At 38.2% G+C, this 11,271-nt stretch overlaps 1 protein-coding gene across 3 annotated transcripts in view; it reads right to left on the bottom strand.

Annotated features, from left to right (window-relative positions):
• Positions 1 to 1,826: 1,826 nt before the first annotated feature.
• Positions 1,827 to 11,271, bottom strand: part of ITGA1 (integrin subunit alpha 1) — a 150,138-nt gene continuing 140,693 nt past the window's right edge. For all 3 annotated transcript variants that reach the window (XM_072958709.1, XM_006205982.4, XM_072958708.1), the window contains exons 28-29: positions 10,155 to 10,271; positions 1,827 to 5,461 (exon numbers count right to left, since the gene is read on the bottom strand). In XM_072958709.1, the coding sequence (XP_072814810.1) occupies positions 5,417 to 5,461; positions 10,155 to 10,271 (162 nt within the window). In that variant the 3' untranslated portion in view covers positions 1,827 to 5,416. The remainder of the gene's footprint in view (positions 5,462 to 10,154; positions 10,272 to 11,271) is intronic.

Raw genomic sequence — 11,271 nt, forward strand, 5'->3', positions numbered from 1 at the left:
GACAGGAGGAAAATCCAAGGAGCTCTTGTGTAGAGTTCTGAACTCATTAGCTATGGGAGAAAGGCTTTGATATATTTAAAAAGGAAAATAAAGGCTGATCTCAAAGCAAGGAGTCCAACATTATAAGTGATAAGTGATAACTCATCTTTAAATATTTTGGGGGGATGGTAAAATTTCAGCAAGAAATGTTTATATGTGTGCCTGATTGGGGATGGAGGGAGCTGATTCTGGGATGTAGTGGATTGGGGAGCTCAGGGCATTTATATGGGGTAGAGGAGCCATTCTCATTAGTTCAAAACTGGACCTCCTGGGCACCAGATGTAGCAACTGGGCTGGGGCTAAAGAGACTACACTTGCTCCCTTACTTTTCCTCAAGGTTGATGGTTAAAGACTGTTACTTAGAATTTCTAAATTCCAGGTTAAATTTTAATATGAGGATCAAAAATACTGACTTGTTCACCAGATTACAATGTTAGATTTTAACTCTCTTTTTATTGTTCTACATAAGATGTTGCCAAACAGTGCTCACATTCAGGAAACGGTTGCACTTAGCTTTTGGTCATGCACTGCAGAGTCCACCCCCAGGGGTGGTGTCAGAGTTTCTGGGAAGGAGGGATTTAGGATGCCAGTCTGATTGGAAGGGTTGCCCAGCGGATTCACCTTCAAGTTGTGTCTGCATTAAAATTCTGCTGTTTACAGTTAACCTGTATATTTTAATTAAAAAGTAGCATCATTTTGAGGATGTTAATGCTCTTCTTTTCATTTTTTAGATTATTAGTTCCATGGGTGAGAATGGGGATTATGGGGTGCTGATGGAGACCCACTGAAGGGCTAAATCTTGCCAGCTTCCCCGCATTGGCGTAGCTGCTGACAGTGTCCCACCATGGTCTGTAAATTTCTTAAAGATGTTCCATCTCTGAAGCACCTTTCATGCTATCCCTACTACATTATTCCATACCAACCCTTCAGAGGGCCACAGAAGGACCAAGGACTGAAGTCCTGTATAAACGATCAAATCACAGAAGCTGGTGTTGACAGCAGAGCACACGTTTTAAACAAGTTTTTCCCTGGTAGGCTTCTCGAAAACCTCCCCTGGGGAAGAAGACTAACGGAGAGGGACTGAGAAGGGTTGCAGAACAGCGAGGGTAGTAGGAGACTCTTTTTTAAAGGCTGATTTGCTGGAAGCCTCTTTTCTGAGCAATGATGTGAGGGCACCAGCACACCCACCACGCCCTGAGCAAGGGTCGGCCCTGGTTTTCTCACCATCGGGCAGAGCAAGACAGTTAATTCGCGCAGAGCGGATTAGGACACGCTTGTCGGAGACATGATCCTGTAAGAAAGCACACTGCGTGGAAGCTGGCCGGCAGCCTCCCACGCAGCGCCACCGTGGCCCTCGGGCTGCCTGGAGAGACGTGGCTGGAGCTCCTCTTAGCATCTCCTCCCAAATAGCTTTCCTCAAGCACTACGCAACCATCTTTTGCTTTTGCGCGAATATTTGTTTTCCAAATGAGCCTAGATATTGGTTTTGTAAAAAGTACAAATTATTATGGTTGAGTCAACATCACATTTGGTAAAAACACCTCCTCCCACAAGCTTCATTTCCAGCCCACTAATGACACAGATAATATTTAGAGATTAAACTGCCCATGAATCTAGTGCTCGGAGAAAATAAACAAATTGGATCACTGAAGTTCAAACTGGATCATAGAAATTACAAATATTTACAAAGGATGACCTTTCACAGAGTGGCTCCATCTCCTAGAGAAAGTGGAACAGTGTTTTGGTGGCTGTGTAGGTCTGATTTTCACTGTGTGTCGCCCTTTACGTTTCTTTTTTTTTTTTTTTTTTTTTTTTTTTTTTGCTTTTAACTCCTTCCTTTTCCCACAAGTTCATATCAGTTTTTATTAATATTAAAGGAAGGCTATAATTTTAGAAATTGAAATTGAAAAATTGAAAACTGGGGACCTATGTAGCACGATTGTAACCCAGCAGGACCCTGCTGGGCCTTCCTGGGACAGACTCCTCCCCCATGCCCTCTGCTGTAGTTCTTCTCTGAAGTACCCAGATAATAGGATCTCATGCATATTTCCTGAGCTTTTCAGATGCTAAAAACCACCACCAAAGGGAAGGAATGAACTACCTGATGACAGTGAGCACGTGGCCTCCAGACATTCTGGTGCCCAGGGGCTGATAGTGTTCATGGCCCTGTTACCTCCACATCAACCCATCAGGGAATTTGCATGAGCTGAGCAAGTACCCTGCGATGACTGCCCCCACCACCCCACCTTGCCTTTACGTAGGCTTTGCTCAAACCCTTCTGGGAGTTTGGGATTTTCCTGGGCATTGGCCCTGCCATAAACCTTTATCTGCAAATTCTGATGTTTTGGTTTGTTTGGCCTCACGCTGTGTCGGGCACATGAACATTATGTCTGCTGGGCTTGAGATCAGCATTTTAAGAATAATTCGAAATATGACTGTATTGTGCATGTTTGTGTGTGTGTGTGTGTATATTATGTTTATATCTATCTGCCTATCTTTGTCTTCTAATCTATCTCAATGGTGTGCTGAAGCCAGCTCATACTGGATCATAAGGGCTGACAGATACATTTTCAGGAATTTTGCAAGCTGGTTAGGGTTAAGTTGATAGCTTGAAAATGACCATAGCAAAACTACTTAGAACGTGGAAATTGGCAAATGATTTTTTTCCTCCTGGAGAGCCAGTTGTTAAATAATTTACCAATATAACATTGTGAGCTTGGTCTGGAAAGAGACTTCATAGATATTCAGTTCACAGTGGAAGCAATAATTAATTTTAAAAAACATCAAAGTTAAAAAAAAGAAATTTTGTGTGCAATTTAACTTAGCCAGTAAACTCATAAAGTCTTAAATATTGCTTTTCTTATTCAATTTTTAAAAAATAAAATGATTTAGTATATTTCTTAATCGCTGACTATGTTTTAGAACATTTGTACAAAGCTAATTTGGGATGTCTATTGACTTACTATTTTACTCAAAGCCTCTACATTTGTGATATTTAGATAGCTGTATCAATGTACACTAAAGTTAAAGTGAAAACTATATGCAAAGTGGATGAATCAAACTTTTCTTGTGGTGTATCTTTTATGTGTTTATTTTTTGTAAACTCTGTCATTTGGTATTGAGGTATTTTTTGTTCAATTTGTGTCCACGCATGTGTGCGTGCGTGTGTGTTTCTACACACACGGGCACAGAAGCACAGACACGTATGCACATAAACCTCAACCAATGACAAATACAAGGGAAGTAGGATATCTGGCTCGTTAAATACTTAAACACCAGGAATGACTTCTGTTAAAAACTATGCCAGGTTTATTAGTAGCCATTTGATCTGGCCAAACAGCTCTTCCCCTGTTTTCTGGCAAGTTCAAAATGCCATCTTTCCTGTTTTCCCCTTTGGGTTAACAACATACTTAGTTTAAATGTGCACACTCCTGGTTCAGTGAACGTTTGCCTCGCAGTCGCAGAGAACATGTGTGCGTTTTTAAACATTTTATCTGGTAGAGTTATTTCTGCGCATGTGCTGAGATTGGAGCAGAGCTGCCGAGCAGACCGTGCACAGAGCAGGGCAACATGGTGACTCCAAATAAGAGAGACATGAGTTTTGTTGGGCAAAAAAAAAAACAGGTGGAAACAATGATTGGTGAACCTGGAGATGAGGGTGGGAATGAAGAAGATTATGAAACTGGACGTTTCTGAACAATGACAGGCCAGCAAGAGGGTATCAAATCTCTGGAAAGATTTAGCCTTTCTTCCAGATACCCATGACCTCAGCACTCCCCAGGTGCCCATCTTTGACATCAGGATCTTAGATGTAGGTGTGGAGAGCCATGAGGTAGGCTGCCTCTGAGTCCACAGATAATTCCTTGGAAGTTAGTTTTTAAAAATTAAATCCATGGCATTTAATTTCTTCATTGACTTGATGCTTTTTGAGAAAAGCAGAGCCCAGGACTTTCTGGATACCTGTGGGTTCCGATCTTGCGGTCAGTTGGGTGGAGAGATGGCGTTGCTGCTGCAGTATCAGCACCTTTTACAGCAGTAGTTCACGTACACATTCATTCATTCATTGTTTTCTTCCTAAGAAATGGAGCAACCTAGGAGCTTATGCTACAGCAGAGTCCAATGCACCATAATGATTACTTCAAGAACAAAGAAGCTCATACAAAGCTGTGATGTCTTTCTATTGGTGCGAGTTTTCAAACCTGAAATCCTTCAAAAGACACTTCTGGAGATCTCCTTAAATACTGATAAGCCACACTCCAAAAGCATTGGCTTTGTGGTGAAATGCAATACTGTAATGGAATACTACTGCCTTTTCATAAAAATAAGAAATGTGGTTGGAAAATTAAATACCTTTAAAAAGATGAAAAATAAACATACTCTCACAGCTTGAGGGTTTGAATGAACCATGTACCAAGGAGTTGAGAAAACTCCTACATTCGGTTACATCCTGGGACTTCTAATGCTCAAAAGCTGCCCGGCAAAGATGACCAGCATTTCAGTGGCATTCCATGTATGTTGCCATGTTTCATTCAGAAACCACTTTAGCACATCCCACACACAATGTGACTTTTCATGACAAGTCAGTTATACCACACAAAACTGCTGTGCTTTCTCAGTACAAAAGAGTTCTGAGTTTCAGAGTTCAATATCAAAATTAAGTGTGTTCTGTAAAAGCTTAAATTAACCCATTCAGTGCACTGGCTTTTAAACAAGTCGATTTTGATTTTCCATCCTAGACAGAATTTCAGCTCAATTGTACTAAACACTTTGGAAAGAAAACTTTCCAAGTACAGAACCCAACAAAAAGACGCTGAAGGTATTCTCTGGGATTTACTTCCAATTTTGGTCCATGTTGTATATAGACTCTACCTGGGAAATTTTTCTCATTTAAACAGGGGAAAGTGACCTTTTTCAGGTAATTCCTTTCTTGGCACATAAAATGTTGACTATCATGCTGAATGTGGATATCCATCAGGAATCAATGGAAAAAGCTTAATTTACATAGTTTGGAAAGTAAATGTTTCAGTGATAATCATAAAAACCTTTTTATGACTCCCTTAAATACTTTGAATGGTGATTTAATATATAAGCATATTTTTACAGGTTATTTTTCATCTTCAAAACATTGAAATTTTGCTTAAATACTCAACAAAAATGAGTAATTATCTAAAAATATTTTTCAACATCTTATAAAATATATCACTAAGGTATTATTTCTGGATCATGCTTGATCTGTAATTTTCCAAGTGCTTAATCCCTGATGGATTACATAAGTTATGTGACTACGACTTTAACTGAATTGATAAATTTCTTGTCACATATTTGAGGCAAACCTGAGGACAGATCATTGAATAATTTTTTTCTTTTCAAAAATGTATCATTTCTCCATTTTCTTCTTTAGTGGTCTTTTGAAGAATCCAATCTGTTGAGAAAATACCAGACAAAATACAATTAATTATCTGAATTTAGGTAATACTAATCTTCTCGGATAAAATTTAGTTTAGTAATATGTTAGCAATTGTGGACATAAAAATCATATAATCGAGGGGTATTTTTTCATTGACCTAGTAAGTAATATTGAATATCAAGAAATGACATTTATTAAATTGCTATTTCATTTTCAAATTTTTTGTTCATTAAACATATTATGTCTCCTAGTAAAAACTAGTACATGTAGCAAACTAAAAGGCTTCTGGGAAAATATTCTGGGAGACATACAAACTGCAGTTACCTAGCACTATCTCTGCCATCATCTTTCTTTTTCAGGGATGTTTTAGAGAAATTTCCATCAAATAACCAATGGTCATAAATTGAGGTCATTAGAGCTGGTGGTGAATCTGGTAGGTACACTATGGCTAAGGAGTTGGGGAGATTTCTGAATTGTCTGGATTAACTTTAAATGTGTTAGAACATCTGTCTACATAGGCCTGACACAAAGAGCCTCTTGAAATCACCCTGTGTCATTTGAATATGAAAACGAAGTCCCTGAATATACAAAAAATTTCACATGGTGGTGAATGTGGGTCATTTTTCATTATGCTTTGTGATATCAGGCATCATAAAAATTACAAGTGCTTTATTTCTGATTATACAGAATAATAAGTATGGGAGCTGAAAGGGATTTTTACAACATTCTAATCTAAAATGGATATTTAAAAAAAGATATTTTAAAAAAGGTCCTAGAGAAGTGTTTTTTAAAAAAAGTCTATGTATATATATATATTTTAATTTGAGAGTGGATTATAATAGTTAAAGCAAAGATAGTGAGTTAAGTCTATGAAAGTGTGGTACCTTCACATCATTTTAATCATGAAGTCATGGTAAATTATGCAAGGGAATTATATATATAATATATAAATATTATATATATATTTAAATAATTATTGAATAGGTGAAGGTTTCAAGGGCACAAATGGTCAAAAACATGCAGTTTTAAATTAGAGCAGTTTTTCTCAGGACTTCATGTCATCCTCCATGCCAGAATCTAGTTGGTGGGAGATGTCACATAAAAGGTGGCAACAGAACAAATGAACATGAAAAAACAGTACATTTGTCTTCCTTAGAGAATTCCAGTTCTCCTACATGTATCAGGTCTTTTCCTTTGAGCCAAATATAAAAGTTCTGAATTCACAAACCATTAGGCCTCCTAACTTGTCCCTGCACGTCCTGCATCGATGATAAATCTGACAAGGTTGTCACAAAAGCAGATGGCGAATTACAACTTCTTTTTCTGCCCCGCCTGGCTTCTGACGTCTATCCTTTTCAAGTCCTTTTGCTTCTTTTCAACCTTTCTCTGCTTTCACACATTCCATGCTTTATTTTAAAACTTAACTTCAGTTATCTAAACTTTCCCACCCAACAGGTTCTATTAACATTGGATTTTTAGTGGAAGTTGGGTGATTAGAGTGAAGACTAAGAAAACATAGTTTATAGCTTCAAACTGAATGAGGTCAATACAAGCCAACATTTGCAGCAAGGTAAGTTTGTTTTCAGCACCCAGACTTTCTTTGTAGCATTTGCTTTCCTTCTTCTTCTTTTTGTATTTACTTAATGATCTGACTTGTGATTCCCTAGTTCAAAACCCTATGACAAAGGTCTTATAAAACTGTCCCTGGCAGAAATACCTGCTCAATGACTATCATATAGTCATATACATTTATATTAACATATAAAAGACTAAAAGATGGCAGTGCTATTCCCCTGTCCACATTACCCAAGGATATGCATATTAAGTGAGGAACAAGCTTTAGGATTCGTAAATAAATCATCAATGGTGGAACTTCAGACATTGGAATGAGATTAAGTTAAGAGAGAGGAACCATCTGCTTTCTCGGGTTCCTCTGTGGACTGAGTTTCATTCTATTCTATTGGTTATATTTGTCTGACTGGGCTTCTCTCTGAGGGTGTGGTACCATATTTCAGGACATGTTTTTCTATATTTAAACCTGTGTCCCCTACAAGCCTTCTCCCCTCACCATTAAGTACATTAAACACCTACTAAGATTCTGTTAAGCTTTAATCCCTGCTATGTGAGCTACAAAGATAAAGATATAAAGACTGTCTTTTGAAATGTAATCCCAGCTCCGGGGGGGAACGTTTGGCCTGTTTCCTGCACGAAGTCTCAGACTGAGAGTTTCGGTGAACTTCCAGAGTGGTGGGATTTGGAGGAAGGAGGAAGAAAGAATAGTCCTGAGGTTTCTGGTCCAGGTCTAATGAGTCTAAAAAGATGCCTGGGGTGAGAGTCGCTCTTCTGAGCCTCCTGCAGACCGAATGCTTCAGGGAGGTGCAAGCAGGAGGAGGGCCAATTAAGATTTTCAGTGTAATCGAGCTGCTGCGAGTCTGAGCCCAGTCTCTGCTGAGGGACTCTCTCTCTAATACCAATCGTGTTTATGCGTTTTGGAGAGTTCATGACCCTCTTGAACGAAACCCAGTTCCTGGAGCTCCAGAGTGAAAAGCCCTGCCCCATAGCCTGCAGGGGTGGGATATATTGGATGAGGGGTTGGCTTTGCAGAGAGAGCAATAATTGAACCTTGAACCGTCCCCTGATTTTAGCTGGTAACTCTTGCAAGAGTTAACTGTTTGCTTCAGGGTCCTCAGGGGTAAAATGTAGTTAGAACACTTAGTTGAGAAGGTTGTAAGGATCACAGAGTGAATAAGCAAGAGAGTACGCAGATTGAGGAGCTGATGGTGTTGGCACAGAAGTGAAATGGCCCAGATTCAGATCTTTACTCCGAACCTGACAAACCCTGTGGCCTTGGGAAACATATTTAACTTGCCTATAACTCAGCTCCTGTGCTTACAAAATGAGGTCCATAATAGTGTTTTCCTTCTAGAACTGATGTTAGTATGAAAGCAGAAAAGCTTACAACAGTTCCTGGAATGTAGTAAAATTATTCAATAATTAAGTGCTGGTTCCCTTCCGTCCTACTGTGGAATCACCGTTCTGATTGCCGGGTCTGCCACCAATGTGGCTGATCAAACTGGACCTACTGGGCAGGACAGTCCACAGGTGGTTAAATGATCTTGCTGTGGGCTTAAAAAGAAGATCTATGAAGCCATCAGAACGTATCATCAAAACATTTACTGGATGGAAGAATGTGTTTGATTTTACGTTTATGCTTTTCCAGACTGATGACCAAAAAAAACAGCTGGCTGAAACTTATTTGTTAGTTTTAAACAGAGGTATGCAGCCAGAAAGACTATCCAAATATCAGCGCTGGCTTTCCTCTTCTCATGGCAGCAGTGTCCTAAAACTACACGGAGCAAGTGCTGTGCTTAGAAAAGGAGACCACACTGAAAGAAATTAACAGTAAAACGTTCTCCTAGAGGTGGCTATGAGCGAAGAAACCACATCCTACATTTCAAGCAACTTGACATCACTAAGCCGGCCCTTGGGTACCACAGTGTGGCAAAGCCAGGTATTACAGACAGAGCACGGATACCCTGCAATGTAGGAGGAAGAGCTGGAGGTTTGAGATGGTGGAGATTTCTGTCTTGAAGACTGCTAGAGAAGAGCTATGGATTCTATTTACTGAGCTAAATGCTCTTGACCTACATCTTTAACATGGCTTTGTTCATCTTCTGTGAGAGTAACCCTCCAAAAGAGGAAGTTAGTCATTATAAGGGGCAGAAAGGAAAGGAACAGTTGATCATGTGGTGGGAGAGAAATTTGTTATTTAAATTATTTGATTAAAGGTAATTCTGCTGCTCAGGAATTAGAAAAATGAACATGCAGCCACAATCTGTATTTTTAGCATAGTTTAGCTATTCAACAAAATAATAGGTAAACTATAGGGTGATATGCTAGAATAAATGCCAATTTGATGCTTAATTAGAAAACATTAAATTCAACTTTTCTATGAGATTTTATCCTCTATTAAATTTATCCTAAAAGATACCATCTTAGTTCTGCTTAATTTGAAAATGATAACAGCTAAGTGTTTGAAAAATCTTGCATATCTCAATTTAAGCAAAACATATATGTAAATATGTGGATTTACTCCACAGAAAATAGATGGTTACTCGGTTTTATAGGAGGATTTGAAACAGAAGTCTATGAAACTGTAAGATTTCTGTTTCATCAACTAATTAATAAATCTCATTTCTTATTCAGGTACACAATGATTGCAAAAATGTGGTATTTTTATAGGTTAAAGGAACATTTAATTTTTAAGATACATAGAGATGTGTGATTAGGATAAGGCGTATCTTAACCATAATAACGTGGTTTATATATTCTTAAATTGACATAGGAATTCGTACTTTTCTTTTTCTGTAAGAGAGAGTTTTCATTCTTCTCTGCTTATAAAAGTAACGTATACTTAATTTAAAATTTCGTGTTAGAGGCAAGTGAGTCTCCTTTAATCCCAACCTTTAGAGAGATGTTCCATGATTTTTGGCTGTGATTTTTTTTTTTTACTGGTACAAAAATGGGGTCAAGTTGTACACCATGTCTGAGACGTCCATTTTTCTTTTTAATTTTGTCTTGGTCATCATTTCAATGTTTTTCATTGCTGTATGATACTGTATTCCACAGGATGGATAAATTATAATTTGTTTCACCAATATGCTGTTGATAATTGAAATAGAAAAGTCAAAGGAACTTTGATTCTTACCTTCCACAGTGCTAATATGAGCAGCATTAATAGCAATAATCCAGCAAAAGCACTCAAGAGGATAACCCACAATGGCACTCTGCCTGGCAGCCCGTCTTTGGATATTTGAATAGCGAGCTGAAAATTATTAAACAAGATTGTTAACACTGATAAACACCTCTTAGAACTCCTAATACACCGAGTTCTTATAGGCTGTAATCTTCTACCAAACAGTGTACTTAATCTCATTACTACATGCAGAGAAAACATTGACTTTCCAATTAAAAGTGCCCTTCATCTATTCTAAATCTCTAACCATGTCAAATTCATTATTACCAAAACAATTTTATAACCTTATCCTTCAGAAATTCATACATAAAGAGTAAATTGTCTATGAATCAGAATGCTCAAGGGCAGAGGTGAATTTAACTCAGGGAGAACCAACGGTATTGCATGTTTCAAAGGTTTGTTAATAGACGTCAGTGTGTTATCACAATGGCATAAGTTGGAGCTGAAATATTGTCACAAGTTGTTGACACATAAACCTGAGTAGGTTTCCCAATTCTAATTCTAATGTGCTTTATTTTATTTTTTTAACAAATCGAGGTACAATTTTCATATAGTAAAATGCACAAATCTCAAGTGTACAGATAAATGAATTTTTGCATATATCGCCCCAAATGTGTTTTTGGTTATACTACACTGTCTATTCCTGACATACTCCTGGTATCTACAAATTAGGTCTCAACTGAAGTAAATCTTTGAAAGAGACAGCTTTTAGCATTCCAGCTACTCAAGCTCTCTCAAGGTGGCAGCCAAACCCCAATGAAAGGTATTTTTCCTATGTCTCATTCCGAGGTTTCTGAGGAAAAAAAAAAACTAATTCAGGGTAGCTATCAGTGACCAAAAATAGCTAAAGATCCTCTGTTTGCCTTTAATGGGGGAACATCTCAATTCCTTAACCTAGAGGGGAAGATTAGGGGTAAAAAAAGGGAACTAACAGGGGAGATACTTATTTGCATGTAGTGGATACTGATCCAAATTTCTCAAATTGCTCTGGGTAGGTCACTGCTGATGTATCAGGAACATGGAGCAGGTAGGAGTATAGATATACACAGAATCAGACCTTTTTTGGGGG

This window comes from Vicugna pacos, chromosome 3 (assembly GCF_048564905.1).
Source record: "Vicugna pacos chromosome 3, VicPac4, whole genome shotgun sequence".
Taxonomy (NCBI): Eukaryota; Metazoa; Chordata; class Mammalia; order Artiodactyla; family Camelidae; genus Vicugna; species Vicugna pacos.